The sequence below is a fragment of the Grammomys surdaster genome, unplaced genomic scaffold (genome assembly GCF_004785775.1).
Source record: "Grammomys surdaster isolate TR1022 unplaced genomic scaffold, NIH_TR_1.0 134, whole genome shotgun sequence".
Lineage (NCBI taxonomy): Eukaryota > Metazoa > Chordata > Mammalia > Rodentia > Muridae > Grammomys > Grammomys surdaster.
The window spans coordinates 9508899-9526645 of record NW_021604592.1 but is presented as its reverse complement, the minus strand read 5'-3'; the positions used below and the strand labels follow the sequence as shown (position 1 = coordinate 9526645).

The 17747-nt window shown below is 46.4% G+C and overlaps 1 protein-coding gene across 3 annotated transcripts in view; it reads left to right on the top strand.

Annotated features, from left to right (window-relative positions):
- Ube2h (ubiquitin conjugating enzyme E2 H) overlaps positions 1–12157 on the top strand; it is a 95199-nt gene extending 83042 nt beyond the window's left edge. For all 3 annotated transcript variants that reach the window (XM_028762533.1, XM_028762532.1, XM_028762534.1), the window contains 2 exons: positions 3014–3142; positions 8325–12157. In XM_028762533.1, coding sequence (XP_028618366.1) covers positions 3014–3142; positions 8325–8449 — 254 coding nt within the window. In that variant the 3' untranslated portion in view covers positions 8450–12157. The remainder of the gene's footprint in view (positions 1–3013; positions 3143–8324) is intronic.
- The last annotated feature ends 5590 nt before the right edge of the window (positions 12158–17747 follow it).

Here is a 17747-nt window from a genome sequence, read left to right as displayed (position 1 = left end):
GTTGTGGATAATTCAGAGATAGGATATTTTTATCTCTGCAAAATGTTTGGTTGCGAAGCACAACTGTAGACTATCCCAGGAAGTGGGCAGGAAGAACCTACAGTCTGAAAGGCTTTCTTCTTTTACGGTGCTGGGAATAGATTTAAGGCCTTGGGCTTGCTAGGTCAGTGGTCTACCCCTGTGCCACATCTCTCTGGCAGACACTTTGTCTGTAAAGCTTTACTGGAGCATAGTCATGCTCATTTGTGGTGGTTATCTTTGGCTACTTGGAACACAGCCACAGAGCTGTGCTGATCTGACACATTTGCCATAAGATGCAAAATATTTACTCCAACCTTCTATGAAAAGTTTTGATTAATCTTTTTATGTCTTATGTGGGTTTTCTCAAACTTGCAACAAATACCGTTTTGGACCAGATAATTCTTTGTTGTAGGTGCATCCTTTTTTTTAAATGTTCATTCGGTGCTTGTTTTAAATGTATGTCTGTGTGAGAGTGTTGGATCCTCTAGAACTGAAGTTAACAGACAGTTCTGAGCTGCCATGTGGGTTCTGGGAATTGAACCCAGGTTATCTGGAAGAGCAGCCAACACTCTACGTCTCTGAGCCGCCTCTCCAGCTCCTACAGTAACATTTCATCACATCTCTGGTTCACATCCAGTAGGTATCAGTAGCAGCCCTCCTGTTGTGATGGCCACAGTGTTTCCATATACTTCTTGATTCCCTCCCTGGGGGTCCACAGGTAATGAGGCTAGTAGGTAAAGTGTCCACCAGTAACAGTACATAGGCAGTCGTAAAAATAGACCAAATCCAGTAAGAACAAGAGAATAAAGTGGGGGAGGGATTGTTACTTCAGTGTTCCCTCTAGCGATCAGATTGTTTTTATGACGGTAGTTGAAGTAGGAAGAGGGCTGAGGTTTTTACTTCACAAACAGGCACTGAGGATGAAATCACATACCTGTCTTAGTTATTTATAACTGGGTTGTGTAGATTTCTGCCCTTGTCGTGAATAATTGAACTTCATTATATCTATATCCAGTAGAAGTTAATACCAATCCATTCTTACAATCTCAACATTCAGGAGGATCATGAGTTCAAAGCCAGCTGAGCTACTTAGATGTTGCCAAGAAGCTAGGGGAGGAGAATATTAAATATCAAGCAAGTTCTATAAAAGTCTTCCATTTTCTTTTCTCCCCTTCCAAAATAAGATTTTGATAAGTCGCCCAGGCTGACCTGGAATTCACTAGGTAACTTTCAACCTCATGAATGCTGGGATTGCCTGTGATCCTGGGCCGTGGGCCATGGAGCAGGAGTACAAGGGTGTCCTCCAGCCCATGTCAAGTTTGAGGCAGCATAATCTATGGGAGACAGACCCTGCATCACAAACAGCAAATAATACACAGTAGAGGGTTCTGAAAATTGTAAAAGTTGGCTATTTTAAGGAATCATCATTCATGGGGTTGGATGTGAACTCAGTGGGTAAGAACTCTGGCTGCTTTTCCAGAGAACCAAGGTTCAGTTCCCAGCACCTATACATAACTCCAGTTCCAGTGGGATCTGATGCCACTTCCAGCAGCTGTAGACCCTGCACACGTGGTACACAGATGTACAGGCAGGCATAAAACATACGTAAAACAAAAATTTTTACAGGAAATCATCTAGTTAATAGGGGGTTTCTACTCCACCCTGGATCATTCAGTTCCCAGATAAAAGACACAAAACTTTTATATTTATAATAAGCCTTAAAGCCTTAGAGCTGGACAGGTATTGGCCCTCTGTGCTGTTTTGTCTCCTTCCTGTCAATAACCCTGAATTTTAATTTGCCATGTTCTGGCTGGGCTATTCTTCAGTTGACCAACCCTCGTGGTGTCTCTGTGTGTTTGTGTCTCTGTTTCTGTCCCTCTCACCTTCCCCCCCCCCTCTCTCTTCCTCCCTCCCTGCTTCAGAGAACTAAAACTCCATCTAGCTCTTTTCTGCCCAGCTATAAGCTATAGGTTGTAGGCATCTCTATTGACCAATCAGGGACAACTTGGTGGGGCAAGGTTACATAGCATCACTTGGAGTACATGAGGATCTCCTCATCCCTGAGGCAACCTGGACCAGTATTTAGCATTATAATACATAGCAACACACCAACCCTCAACATTGGCGAGATGGCTTAGTGTGGGTAAGCTGTTTGCCATGCACTCTGCCTTCCCAAGTTGAGTTTCCTGAACCCATGTAAAGGTGGAGGAAAGCCAGCTCCACAGAGTTGCCTGCCTCCAGTACACACACCACAGCAGATGCTCCCTCAGTGCTCATGCATTCACACAAGAATAAGATGCTTTAGGAAGGAATTACAGGCCAGGCAGTGGTGGTGCACGCCTTTAATCCCAGCACTTGGGAGGCAGAGGCAGGTGGATTTCTGAGTTCCAGGACAGCCAGGGCTACATAGAGAAACCCTGTCTCGAAAAAGAGGAATTACAGTAGCTTGGGGTGGAATAGATTATTGGGATGTAATGTGTAATAATAGTGTTTTTTTCTCAGTTTGGGAAATGGAGTGAATTTAAATCAGGAAAATGGGGCTGTGGTCATACATAAGATCCTGGATTTGAACTCTTAACAATGCAAAAAAAGGAGGGAGGTGGATAAAGGTTGAGGAAATTGCTCTTCAGAGAGAATGTTCTGCATATGCTCATGTGGCTGCTTAAGTTTAAATTTAAGTACAGTTGGTGTTAGTGTGTTATTGTGGAACATACCTCTGTGGAAAGTCATCTCCACCATAGCTTAGTGTGTAAGCAGCTGAGCAAGAGTGGGAGAGGGGTTCTGTGGTTAAGAGTGCTTGCTGCTCTGGTAGGGGACCTGCCTGTAGTTCCTAGCACCCTTTGGCCACATGACGCACATACAGTAATGCAGCCTAAAATACAGTGATGTAAATAAAATGTTTTTAGAGAGCGTATTCTTGACTACTGAATTGTAGTTACATGAGATTGCATGGTCCCATGCATGAAGTGGGTTGTTTGTTTGTTTGTTTCAGATCTTACCAATATATTTGAGTCCTTTCTGCCCCAGTTGCTGGCCTATCCTAACCCCATAGATCCTCTCAATGGTGATGCTGCAGCCATGTACCTCCATCGACCAGAAGAATACAAGCAGAAAATTAAAGGTAAGAGGCTTATACTTTTAGTTGGCCATTTAGGGTTTTGTTTTTGTTTTTGTTTTATTGAGATGAGGTTTCTCTGAGTAGCCTTAGCTGTCCAGGAACTCAAGAGATCTTCCTGCCTCTGGTTCCTCAGTGCTGGGAGTTAAAGGCATGCACCACCACTGAGTCAAAGCCTCCTTTTTTTTTTTTTTTTTTTTTTTCCTCCTTTGGTTTTCTTGAGATAGGGTTTCTCTGTGTAGCCTTGGCTGTCTGGCTATCCTGGAATTCACTCTGTAGACCAGGCTGGACTCAAGTCAAAGCCTCCTTAAGAGACTCTGTTCCTTGTAGGTTTTCTCTAGTCTGAGAACAGACTGCAGTGGCCTGGCCTCACTGCCCCCTCTTAGGGTTTCGAGCCTGTGTTCCCCCACTTCCCACTTAGGACTGGGAAAGGACACCTGAAGCTTACGTTGAATCAGCTTACCTTTCCTTTCTCTTCAGTGTATTTTCTGGGTGGGCTAGAGCCACCTCCCCTGCCTGTGAAAAAGTTCAGGTGCATAAAGCATCCCACAGAAGCCTGAGACTGGGCTGTGGCCGTGTCTGCTCCTTGTGCGCAGATGCAGGCCCTGGGTTGCACTGGGTTCCCTTGTGTTGAGTAGTGATGTGCTCATCGCGCGGGATGCAGAGCGTCGGGAGCCTCCGTGTGCTCAGAGTCCACTTGCCCACAGCAGCAGTAAAGGAGTGGTAGGAGTGTACGTAGGCTTCCTGTTGAGCTGTGCAAGGCTTAAGGCAGACAGCAACACTGGGGACCGTGTGTTGAACAGTAGTTTCCTTCTGTTTGTTCTCTCCTATCCCCAGGTCTCTATGGAGTATTTTTGTTTAAATAAAGTAGAAATTTTCATTTTTATAGGTCTCAAGTACTTTGCAAATTAATAACCTAATTTAATATAGCACAGTAATGCACATAGCCAAAAAACCATATAGTCGAAGAAAAATGCAATTTCAACCAGATAACATTTTGTTGGGAAACTATGCTAAAATTTTGACATTGCCTTCACTTACTAATGTCTGTAAACTATGTTTGTTTTTTTTTTTTTTGGTTTTGTTTTTTTTTTGTTTTTGGTTTTGTTTTTTTTTTGTGACAGGGTTTCTCTCTGTAGCCCTAGCTGTCCTGGAACTCACTCTGTAGACCAGGCTGGCCTCAGAAATCCGCCTGCCTCTGCCTCCCAAGTGCTGGGATTAAAGGCCTGTGCCACCACCACCCGGCAACTATGGGTATCTTAATACATAAAATACTTACATAGTTCTAACACCCATTATGCCTTAGCAATATAGTATTACCCTGACTATACTACAGGTTTCCTCTGGTCCTGCTTACCAAAGAAACCAGACCTGTGTTCATCTTAGGGTAGCTAGCTCCTTCTGTCTCAGGACCCCTAACTTTCTGTGGTATCCATACTGAGGCTCAGTTTGTGATTGTTGGTAGTCTGAGATAGCTGTAGCTGTTCAGCTCGAACTGAGCCCTGCTTTCTGTTGTACTTTTGTATACTAACTCCATCTTTCCTATGCCATTCAGGAAATGAGGTCCCTGCCTTATTTCTCAAAGTCACCAACTTGTTCATTTGCTCCCCTTGCTCCTGGGATCCGTTTCTGAAACGGTTGTCTGCTCCTGCGCCCTCTGGGGACTCAGACTTCTGCTTCCTGCCCTGAAACACAGCACTGTTTCCCTTCTTGCTTCCTCCTCCTCTGTGAACGCTTCTCAGGCCCCATCCCTGGACCTCACTAAGCTCTGGTGTTTCCTTCCACTCTGAATGGATCTCATTCCAAGTCCAGAATGGAATCATTCTCTGATGACCAATTTATGCTTTTACCCCAACTCTGCCCTGAGTTCCTTATTCATGGCTTTAGGTAGCCCTCTAGGTATGTGAACTAAGAGTGGTATGTCTAGGCCTGACCCTTCTCCCAGGTTAACTTTGCAGTGGTAGTCACAGCTTAGCATAGCTCCCCTAGTTGTTAGTTAGCATTTAGATCTACGTGATGCTGTTTAGGAATGCAGGTGTGGCTCGCAGGGGTTGCTAGAGAGTCGGTCTCAACAGCTAAGGATGCACATTACTCCTCCAGAGTGACTGTGTCACTGTTCCATCACTGTAAGGAAAGGCCAGTGCCATAACTCCTCCAATAAGGCCATGTTGCCGGAAATATTAAAAAAGATCGGCATGTTCCCACGCTCTGCCCAGGACCAGTGGAGTATTTTCATCTCTCTGGCAAGGAGCTCCCAAAATCTCTCCACCCAGCTCGCTAAGTTCCCACTGGTGGGTCACTACCACACCTCCCCATGCTTCAAAACCCCCACGGCCTTTGTGGTGCACGTCAGGCAAACCCACGCTTTGCCACTGTACCTTTCTCTCTGGAACCCGATCAAGCAGCCGCACACACACTTAGTTCAGAAACAATGGGTAATGCTGGGCAGTGGTGGCACACACCTTTAATCCCAGCACTTGGGAGGCAGAGGCAGGCGGATTTCTGAGTTTGAGTCCAGCCTGGTCTACAGAGTGAGTTCCAGGACAGCGAGGGCTACAGAGAGAAACCCTGTCTCGAAAAACCAAAAAAAAAAAAAAAAAAAGAAAGAAAGAAAAAGAAAGACAAAGAAAGAAACAATGGTAACTCAGTTTCTGGGCACAGCAACTAGAATGCTGCTCTTGTGAGCCATATTAAATCTAAATCCTCTGGTGGTGAGTCCTGGTGGATTCGCCATACAAGCCAGGAGACAGTGGCAGCTGCATCTTGCCCTATCACTATCTTGCCCAGAAAGGACCCTCTCTCTCTCCTGCTTCCTCTCTTCCCCATCTAACTCGAAAGAGCCCCCCCCCCCAACTCGCCCAGTGATTGGCTCCTTTATTCATTAGGGGATGGTTCACAAGTCACCTGAGTACACAGCCCTCCCCGGAGAGCAGAATTAACATCAAAATACAAAGAATACAGGGCCATCCACAACAAGGCCACACCTTCTGATCCTTCCCAGTTTTGATGGGGGGGGGGGAGTATTCAAATAGATGAGCCTGTGGGGGACACTCTAATTCAATGCACCACACAGATGATTTGAGTTCAGTTCTCAGCACTCATGCCTACAGGTCACTTCTGCCTGGAATTTCAGCTTTAGAGGATCCAATGTCTCTGGTCTCCTAGGGTACCACACACACACACACCCATATCCACATCAATAAATATAAAAGTGAATATTTTTTTAAATGCGGGTGTAAAGACAAGGTTGAGTGCTAAGCAGCCTGTGGGTGGACATGATGGGGACCCTGGCACTGTCCAAAGACAGGTAACTTCCTGCTCAAAACCTTTGCTAGTAAACCAGCCAGCTTTCAGGAGGTAGAGGCAGGCACATCTCCAGTTAGAGGATGGCCAGGGCTGCATAGAGACCCTGTTGTAGCCAGTCTTTGCTACTTTGTATGTTCTTCTTTTTCACAGGTAACTCCCCTGTAGATAGAGAAAGAAGGATAGGAGAGAGGGGGAGGGAGAGAGAATCGATCCTTGAATCTAATTTCTGTTTTTTTGACCTACAATTACTAACAAAATGCAACCAACCCACTGAACAACCAACAACCTCCAGTTGGGGCTCTAACATTTATATACTCTCCAAAAGTTCCCAGAATTCCAACATCACACAATTGCAGAAACTGGGAAAACCATGCCTCTGTTAGAGCACGAGGTAAATTGCAGCTGCTGCAGTCAGTTTGAAGCAGCCCCACATCCCCAAACCAGGGATTAAAAAAAAAAGACTATGCACATACGTACGTACGTATGTACGTACGTACATATACACACACATACATACGTACATACACATACATACGTACATACATACATACATACATACATGCATACATATTGTTGTTCTGTTCTGTTTTTTCGAGACAGGGTTTCTCTGTGTAGTTCTGGCTGTCCTGGAACTCACTCTGTAGACCAGGCTGGCCTCAAACTCAGAAATCCACCTGCCTCTGCCTCCCAAGTGCTGGGATTAAAGGCGTGTGCCACCACTGCCTGGCTAAAAAGTACATTTTTAACCAGGTAGTATATGCCTATAATCTCTGCATTTGAGAATGGTGGAAGAAGCAAAAAGGTCAGAAGTTCTGATCATCCTTTGCCTCAAGTTAGAACCAGTCATGAGTACATGAGCTCCTGTCTAAAAAGAAAAAATCTCAAGTATGTTTGTTACGGTTTAAGGGCTTTGAGTCTCAGGTCTCAAAGCTTTGTTCAGAAAGTTTGTCTGAGTGTGGTGGTGCAAGTCTGTCCTCTCTCAACGCTTGCATACAAAATGGCAAGTTAAGTGAGTACACTGTCCCTGTCCTCAGACACACCAGAAGAGGACATCCCGTTACAGATGGTTGTGAGCCACCATGTGGCTGCTGGGAATTGAACTTAGGACCTCTGGAAGAGCAGACAGTGCTCCCAACTGCTGAGCCATCTCTCCAGCCTCCCTCATGGCAAGTTTTAAGTTAGTCTGGTACACAGTGAGTTCCAGGCCAGCCAAGAATACACTACTGTCTCACAAAACAAAACTGAAGGAAATAGGGAAATGTTCCTACCTAGATCCCGTGCTGTCTTTTCTTGTCAGCACTGGCAGGCCTGTGTGATCTTGCCTGCCTTCTGACAGCAGCTTCAACCGCACCGTAGGAAAAGACACAGCATGAGGGTATGAGGGGCTGTGTGTCCAGCTTGTGTCCTGATGGGATGCCCACCACTGCCCTTCCATAGTATGTGTTGGCAAGTTACTTACAAAGTGTACTTTTAGGAACAAATGTGTTGTTTATTCAGCACGTAAGTTCTTTTCATCTGGCACTTTGGCCTAGGCTCTTGAAGCAGAATCTTGAGGTGAATAGTGAATGCATGGAAGAGATTCTGAGCCTGCACATGCCCGCTTGTTCCTGAGGAGCAGACTGAGACCATTGTTTCCACAACCCAGTGGTCAGGATCAAACTGTGATTACACAGAGGCAGATCCTTGAGGGGTGGGGTGGGATGTCCGATAAATCACTGTGGAAAGTGAAAGGTGTGGATTGCCCATTTCAACCAGTCACTTCCTCTTTGGAATCCCCTTGGCTTTTCGTCATCATAGCACTGGAATAGCGGGTGAGTTTGTACCTTGGGGGTCATTGAGCTCACACCCTGTGTTTTCTTCACCCACCCTCCCCACTGTGCAGAGTACATCCAGAAGTATGCAACAGAGGAGGCCCTGAAGGAACAGGAAGAGGGCACTGGCGACAGCTCATCGGAGAGTTCTATGTCTGACTTCTCAGAAGATGAGGCCCAGGACATGGAGTTGTAGTAGAAAAGACATCTGCTTTTCAGAAAGACTATTATTTCCTAACCATGAGAAGCAGACTCTAATATTCATATTTAAACAAAGCAATTTTTTTTATTACTAAACAAGGTTTTTATGAATAATAGCATTGATATATATATATTATATATCACCCTTTAGATCTTGATTTCTTGGTCATTTCTCAACCTGAGGTGCATAGCATATTCCCACATTCCATTTTGGTAGCAATATGCGGTCCGAATGCATGCATTCATAAGTCCATTTGGCCAAGTCAGCCTGTGTGCTACTGAACTGTCAAGAGATTGCCGCTCTGATAGATAAACATGAGAAAAACAGGAAGAGTTCGCTTCTTTTTATTGATGGTTCCAAAGAAACAAACCAAATCTACCAGCTCTTGGATGAAGACAGCACAGTGCTTTCCCAGAGAGGGGAGGAAAGGGCTGAGATGTGTGCTGTGACAGCCTGTGAAGTTACTCTGTCCTTGTCAGCTGCTCCCTAGTTCTCAGTGGCCATTGGCAAGGAGCAGCGTGAGACAGAGTTGAGTGAGAAGTGAGACTTGGGTCTTTCGGTTTTTTTGACTCAGATTTAAGTGCATTTTTCTAAGTAGATTCCTGCTCTCTGTGCTACCGGACCTGTGGCCCCATTGGTTTTTCCTTGGAGAACATTTGGGAAACATTTTCTGAACCCACTTCCTTTTGGGTGTGCACAGCTTGTCATCCAGCAGAGCTTTTTGAGAGGACAGGACTGGAGGAGAAAAGTGACTGGAAGACGCAGAGTGACATCTCGCCATGGCCTGGGCCTGTTGGAGACCATTGCCCTGGGCTGAGCTGTGAAACTGAAAGCAGTTTGGTTTGGTTTTTTGGTTTTCTTTTTTTTTCTTTCTTTTTTTTTTTTAATTTTAATTTTTTTTATTTGTGTGAATTGTACTTAGACAGGTTACAGATTTAATTTTCACCTACCAAGAGACCGTCTTCTCCCTGGACAAGGCGCTCAGTGGACCATCAGATGGAGGAAGACTGGCCTCGTCACTTGAGCTCCTGCGCGACCCTTGAACTCCAGCCTTAGGTTTCCTCCTGGAAGCTGCCAACTGCTTATGGGAGTGGGTAGTGTGGGTATTTGAGACCCAAAACATCCTAAATTTGCAATGGGTAACAGTGGAAACAGAAGTTTTTGTCCCAGAGTGGCTCGAGGTGGGGAAGAACCACTTTCGTAAATTTTTAGGGAGGCAGGGTGAGGGGACAACACTTTGTCCCTCTGTGGTAACAGCCAGTCAGACAGCTGGAAGTGCCTGGCCTGCTGCCACCAGCTGACTGCCATCAGAGTGCCCAGCAGTTTCAGACCTGACTCTGGAGGGAGTTTGGAGACAGTTTAGATAGCAGCTCCGCTCTGTATTCTTTTTGCCGAAACCAGAACAGTAGAGTAGCCAATCGTAAGACCTTCTGAAGACATTTTGAATGTCCCACTGGACTAACCTTTCTTTTGATGTGTGTTTTTAGTTTAGAAGTGCTATATTCCACAAGGGTTAAGTCAATGAGGTTGGAAGACACCTATCTTTTTTTTTTTTAATTCAAAAAGCACAATCAGTCTTTCCTTTGAAAATCTATATAAAATACAACTTTTAGCATGATTATTTTCCTAAATAAAAAGACAAATAATTTACTTATTTTATGTTAATTACGGGCATGAAGCAAAAGGTTTCTTTGGGGAAAATGCAGTTCTGTGGTGCTGGGGTTGGCTCACTGTATGTCCTGGCGCCCTGGCGTGTTAGGTGGCTTTAGCTGTGTGCCATGTAACTGCTTCCCTGGCGCCGTCTCTGCTGTTGTGGTTAGGAGGGTTTCTGCTGGGAGGGTTTCTGCTGGCACTTGCAGCTCGCTTCCCTGCAGGTCAGCCTTTGTTCATGCTGTAGCCTACATGTGGGTGCTACCCAGGGCAGGCTTGGACTGCTGGGTGGTGATTGTGAGTTCAGACAATAAAAAAAAAAATGTATTTTTTTCGATACTGTATAAAAATAGTATTCTGATTACCTCCCCCTCAATAAAAAAAAGTCCAGATAATTGCTTTTGATGTTGATGAAAAAAAAATACAAAACAAACCCAACAAAACAGAGCCAAGTTTGGGGAACGGGTGTGAGCAGCTGTGACTCCTGACCCTAACCGGGACCCACTTTGCTCCGATGAAGAGACACCATTCCTTCCCATGCCTCTGCACGACATGAGTGCAGAGTGTGTCCGTGCAGACATGCTGAGCTGTCACTGGGCTCTGCAGCACTGGAGTTCCCATGACTGCCCAGGTCACTCCACCCTCGACTTTGCCTCGACTTTGTGGCACCAATTCTGGTTCTGTGCATGTTGCAGCTCTCTGGGCCTTGACTCTGTTAGAAAGTTTGCAAGCTTTCTGGCCCTTCCCTGCTCCTAGTTACTAGGTGACCATACCTAATTGCAAAGGACCAGAAAGAAAGCCCGGCTGTGGCTAAGGACTGGTCCCCACGGTAAATAGACAAGATCTGCAGCGGGGCTGCTTTAACACCAAGCCCCTGTGGAGCTGCTGCTGCCATCTGCTCACCCTTTAGCTCCCGTTTTTTGAGGTCCTGCCTTGTGCTTTACTAGTGGAAGTCATCCTTTGCCCCTGTTGATGACTTGAGCTCTTGCCAAACACCGACAAGCAGAGTGGCTGCAGCATGGCAGCCCAAACCTGCCACGTTCCTGTGCCCCTGGACACCTAGCTCCGGAGCCAGTGGGCTGGGTTCCGTGGTTGCCAACCTAGACCCTGGCATTTGACATTTTTTTGTCGGCAGTCTCCGCCCTCTTGAGAGTGCCGAGCAGCTTCAACAAGCATTTCTATTAGCAAGTTCTCAGAAGGTGCAGCGTCTCTCCAGCACTGATGTGTTTTGTCCACTTCAAACGCTGTTCTAATTGCCAACCGGCTGATCTAGGCTCCTGAGGAGTGTCTCTTCTCAGAGGAACTGTGCCCTGAAAGGGCTCCCCAAAGTTCTAGGTGGCCTTGACCTGATACTTGCATTTTCTAGGCCACCTGTTGGGGTGGCTAAGAATCATGACAGATCCTCTGCCAGTTTCTAGTCTCTCTGAGTCAGGTTTCTGAGTACTGGCATTGGATTTTAAATGGCATGTGACCCTCCTATGTTTTAGTGACTCAGAAAAGTGAAGCCATTTGCAAAAGTTAGTTTGTTTTGTCAACTTCTAACTGGGTCATAGCCTTGCTGAGTGAAACCAACTCATTTCTGATTGGGCACAAAGAACTGCATTCTTTGGACTTCTGAACCCATGCTCACCTTCCTCTGGCCACTGAACACCTTGGCCAGCTCTTTAGGAACTGGATGGAGTGATAGCCCTTGGGGGCCGTGGGTATGCGGCTTTCCACTCTCCTGAGGAGTGGCCAGGGCCCTTGGTTTAAGCAATTCCTCGGCTGTGGGTGTGGGAAGAAATGGCCTTTAATTACTGATTGTATTTGGTACACATTGTGTGATACTTGAAGAGATAAAAGGGACTTACCAGCCCTTAATTGAAATCTAAGCTTTTTACCGCTTTCCCCTCCTCGCCCTATCTCTTCCCTTCCGCCTTCCTTGCATTGTGATGATCTAGTGGGCATGTCTGTCACCTGGACAAATGCCTCCTCTGACTATAACCTCTTAATAGTTGTGTATAATGAAAACTGTAAACTTTTTTAAATAAAATGTGTATATACCTTGGCAAATGGCTGAACTTGATCAATCAGAGCTGCCCCCACACACCCAACAAGACAAAGAACAAATCAGAGTGTGTCACTCTCTGGCAGCAATAACCAAAGGGGCCCACCCACAGATGGATGGCTGAGGTGTGAGCATCACAGCCGTCCCTGCAAAGCCTAGAGGGGTCTCACCATCCTGTGTGAGGATCAGACCTTAGTCTGAACTTGATGGTCAGGGTCTGGACAGGAGCCTGTATGCCCAGTGATAACTTGGCCTTTCCTGAGGAACCAAAGGCTGCCTCACACCAGCCTTTCAGTTCCGTTATAGCTCGCATGCACTAGCCAGCCAGCAGGTGGCAATGGCATCCAGACCTGAAACAAGGATTTCCTGGACTGGTCGGTTCCAGTGTTTTATTGTTAACCAGGCATAATGATGCTGTCTCCAGCGGCCTATCCTCTTCATAACTGCCTGTTAAGAGAAATTTGGCAAGGGGAAGGGGGTAAGCACCAGACGCCTAAAACCGTTCCTTGAATGAGGTATGGCAACAAGGCAGTCCTGAAACAGTAGTTGAACAGCTGATCCTCACTAGCCCCTTAAACCTAAAGAACTAACCTCACTAACCTAAAGAACTGGAAGCCAGAGCTCTCGAGTCCAGTCTCTGTAGGAGCTGGTCTACCTCAGTTCCAGCCCCTGCACCCTTCAGGCCCTTGGTGAAGTCTGGACTAGTGGCTTCTGGCACTCAACTCCATGCAGACCTGAATCAATACCATAGCAGTACTATCAAAGGCTACTGTGGGATCCTCCACCAGGAACACTAAGGTTTTAATACAGGTTTGGAGTTTTTAGACCCAAGAGGCTTTGGGAGTTCACAGAACCCATTTTTGATTGAACAAGGAAATATGGGTCACACCCCTTCCCACCAGTGACCTCTACCCTCAGCAGCCCCTGGGTGTCTAAAGCTGGTCCTGCTTTCCTGAGGCTTAGCTCCTTTTTCAGGAGAAGGGGTTTTTAAAGTTTGTGGTTTTAGAAAATTGGAGTCCCAGAAGTTGCACTTTACCAATTTCCCTCCGTCTGAAGGCCAACAGACCCTAGGGGTTGAGCTGCTAAAACACTGGATCTCGGGTTACCTTATCCACCAGGGAAGGAAGACAAGGTTTAGAATACCCACAACTCCTAGACCCACCAAACCCAAGATAGTTCACTGGCTGAGGCTGGGTTTCCAGGGATACATAGAACCTCTGGGAAGGGAAAGGTTATCCAACCCCTCGAGTATTTAAAGTTACCTCAGAGGAGTGTTCCCTCTAGTTCAGGGTTGCTTGCCTGTCTGTGGTGATGAATATACATATACACATGTATATTATTTTTCATACATATATGTGTATGTATATATACATGTATATGTATGTGTGTGTGTGTGTGTACACACAGTTTTTTGAGGCCATAAGAGGTGACAGGGACAGATTTGCACTTTGAATATCCTATTGTCATGAGTCAGGAGAGAGAGTGCTAGAAGGCAGACATGGTATGACCTTCCTAGGTCCCTGGCACCTTAGCCCACAAACATAGGGCACACAGCTCCAGTACTCTGGCAACCTGGCTCCCGTTTTTATGAAGTCCATGGGTATATATTTGAAAAGATTGGAATGATGTTTTTTAAAGATGCCCTTCTGGGTCAGGAATGGTGGTATATACCATTAATTCTCTGACTCACTCAATGAACAGAAGCAGGTGGATCCCAGCACAAAGTAAGCCTGCTGTACATAGAGAGTTCCAGGGCCAGACCCTCCCTCAACAAAATAAAACAAAACCCAAGAAACCCTTCTGCAGATTTCAAAAGAGATCTGTGCTGGTAGCATCAGGTGATGTGTCCTGCTGTAAATGCCTTCCTCAAACCTGTGGTCCCAACTCCCTTAGGGATCAAATGACCTTTTCACGAAGGTCAGAAAACAGATATTTATGATTCCTAACAGCAAAATTAATTATGAAATAGCAATGAAAATAATTTTATGACCGGGGATAACCACAAACCGAGGAATTGTATTAAAGGGTCACAGCATTAGGAAGGTTGAGAACCACTGCTCTGGAGAGCTCTGTATACAGAAAGCTCTGCTGTCTTAGGATTCCACTGTGAGCCGGGCCATGGTGGCACACTCCTTTAATCCCAGCACTTGGGAGGCAGAGGCAGGCGGATTTCTGAGTTCGAGGCCAGCCTGGTCTACAGAGTGAGTTCCAGGATAGCCAGGGCTACACAGAGAAACCCTGTCTCAGAAACCGCCCCCTCCAAAAAAAGGATTCCATTGTGAACACCCCAGTGAGTAGATCAGCCCTGTCTTGGGGCCAGAACTGAGAGACATGATACCATGCCGGATCCTAGGGCTTCAGCCTCTGTGAGCTTACAACCTCACGCTGGTCCAAGTGCAGCACCCACTGGAGCCTTCTGCCATCTGGGACCCAGTCAGATATACCTTAAGTGACCAGCTCAGGTATCAGTTCCCATAGTCTTGGTCCAGATCTGAGAGTCAGGACTTGTCCCCCAACACACCCTATTTCCACTAATGGCAGTGTCCCCAATGTTTCTGAGGCCTTCAGTAGAGACAAAAATAAAAATCAACTGTAAAGCCAGATGTAGTTCAGTGATAGGAACCTGTGTGGGAGACCCTGGGCCAATACATAAAAACTGATTGGGAATTCACTCTCTAGAGCAGAAATAGAGAACGCCATCTCCATAGGTAATTTCAAATGTTCTATTCTTGTAGGTGGCAGTACACACCTTTAATCCCAGCACTTAGGATGCAGGGTTTGAGAACAGTCAGGGCTACATAGAAAGTCCCTGCCTCAAAAAAAACAAAACGGAAAACAAAAAAAAAAACAAAAAAAACCAACTTTCTAGTGATTACTTTTTTTTTCATTTTTTTTATTCATTAATCATTTTATTTGTTTACATTTCAAATGTTATCCCTCTTCCAGGCCTCCCCTCCACACCCCACCCCTCCCCTTTGCCTCTAAGAAGGTGCTCCCCCACCCACTCCCACTTCACCCCTCTAGCATCCGCCTCCTCTGGAGCATCGAGCCTGCACAGGGCCAAGCTCCTCCCCTCCCACTGATGCCAGATGAGGCCATCCTCTGCTACACATGCATCTAGAGTCATGGGTCCCTCCATGTGTACTCTTTGGTTGGTGGTTTAGTCTCTGTAAGCTCTGGGGTGGTCTGGTTAGTTGATATTGTTGTTCTTCCTATGGGGTTGGCATCTCCTTCAGCTCCTTCAGTCCTTCTCCTAACTCTTCCACTGGGGTCCCTGAGCTCAATCTGTTAGCTGTGAGTATCTGCATCTGTCTTAGTCAGGTGCTGGCAGAGCCTCTCAGAGGACAGCCATACCTGGCTCCTACCTGTAAGCACATCATGGCATCAGCAATAGTGTCGGGGGTTGGTGTCTGCAGATGGAGTGGATTGCACAGTGGGGCGGTCTCTGAAGGGCCTTCCCTTCAGCCTCTGCTCCATTTCTGTCCCTGCCTTTCCTTTAGACAAGAACAATACCGTTTTAAAAAAGATAATAGTAGGGTTTTATTTAACTCAATACTACCTGTTTGCTGAACAAGTGATACTTAAAAGTTAATGAGTTATTTTTCACTTTAGTGATGGTAACAACACTTTAGTCTGGTTTATAGATAGTCCAGTCCTGTCAACACGGATGCTAATTTCTCAGAGCTCAAAGGCATAGCCAGTCTCTGGTAGTGAGTGCTGAGGAGGCTGAGGAGGCTGAGTTGAAAGTCACCTTGGCCAATCCTATCTCCAAAGATGAAGTGTTTCAGGAGGCTGGAGAGATGGCTCAGTGATTAAGAGCACTGGCTGCTCTTCCAGAGGTCCAGAGTCCTGTTCTCAGCACCCACATGGTGACTCACAGCCACCCATTACTACAGTTCCAGGAGATCTATGCCTTCTTCTAACCTCCACCTGCACCAGGCACACAAATAAATAGTGCACATACATGCACAAGCAAAGGCATTCATGCACAAAATAGAATCTAAATACAATGTTTGTTTGTTTGTTTGTTTGTTTATTTGGAGATAGAGTTTTTCTGCCTAGTCTTGGCTCTTCTGGAATTCTAACTGTAGACCAGGCTGGCCTTGAACTCTCAGAGATCCGCCTGCCTCTGTCTCTCAGAAGTTTTGTTATTGTTTTACCAGAACAAAGTTTTGCAGACAAATGTACAGTGCTTATTTTAAGATCTAATTAAGGGGCTGGTGAGATGGCTCAGCGGTTAAGAGCACTGACTGCTCTTCTAGAGGTCATGAGTTCAAATCCCAGCAACCACATGGTGGCTCACGACCATCTACAATGAGATCGATGCCCTCATATGGGTGTCTGAAGACAGCTACAGTGTACTTACATATAATAAATAAATAAATCTTTAAAAAAAAAAAAAGATCTAATTAAGGAGTATGTACCGTGAAAAAAAAAAATGCAGTGCCCTCCCAGAGACAAAGTGCGAAGCGGGGAGAGAAGGGGTGAAAAAGAAAGAAGTTTATGCTCAGTACCGGGAAGCGCCTCCCACCCACCCGCTGCTGAATGGAGGAGGCACATCCAGGAAGCATCTGACTGCTACTGGAGTTTTTCTGTATAGAAAGCAAATCCCAGAGCCTAGGAATATTCGGGGGTAATGGAAGTACCAGGCAGAGGGACCAGAAGATCGCGGGGTGGGGAGCTCTGCGGCTACACCTGGCTGCCCTCTCAGCCTCATCCCCCGGGAGGGGAGGGAGGTGACTTCCAGGATCCGAGGTCACCAGGGCCCCGCCCTTCTGGAGAGTTTTTAGACAGCTGAGACCTCCCGCGGGGACAGATGCTGTGACCCTTGAGCTGCTGAGGCACCACCTGCTTCCCTGAGAGGCACTCCTCGGTTCTGCCACCAGGGGGCGCGCGGGGCTCGTACTGCTCCAGGCTCCGCGCCTCGCGAGGGAGAGCCTGGCTGGTGGCACAAACCATCCCCATTCTGTGACTATCACACCTGTCCTCTGCGCGCAAGACCCCTGCCTGCCAACCTCTCAGGACCAAAGCACGGAAGCAAGACAGGAAAACTTTCAAGGGCGTTCTGGGGGGAGACTGAGATCGCGACCCCGGCCACTATGCACCTCAAGTGCCTTCCCGATGGGGAGAATCACAGGACTGTGAAGTAAGACCGAAATGGGTATTCATTTGGTTCCCATCTTTCTGCCTAGCGTCCTCCCATCGTAGCTCTCCTCCTATCGTAGCTCTCACTTCCAGTTATTCGGAAGGTCATCTCAAGGTTCAAGACAGCTGCTGGAGCTCCAGAGGTCACACCTCAAGTTCTAGGTTGCTCGGTAAAGGGAAGAATGAAGAAGGAAAGGTGCTTGCTACAAATAAGGAGTGTTCTTGGCAGTCTCAACTCTCATTAAATCCCCTAAAACAGACTGAGCCACATGCCCCGCCCTGCCTCAGGGATGCTGCGTGTACTTTTCTTCAGATCACATAGTCCTCTGCGAAGGCCACGTGTGACCTTCTGTTTTTAAAACCTGATGAAGCTAGTTAGCTTTTTTTTTTTTTCTTTAATTGCACATGGACCAGGGACAGCATTACAAGTGTGTATCTTGCAAAGTCCCT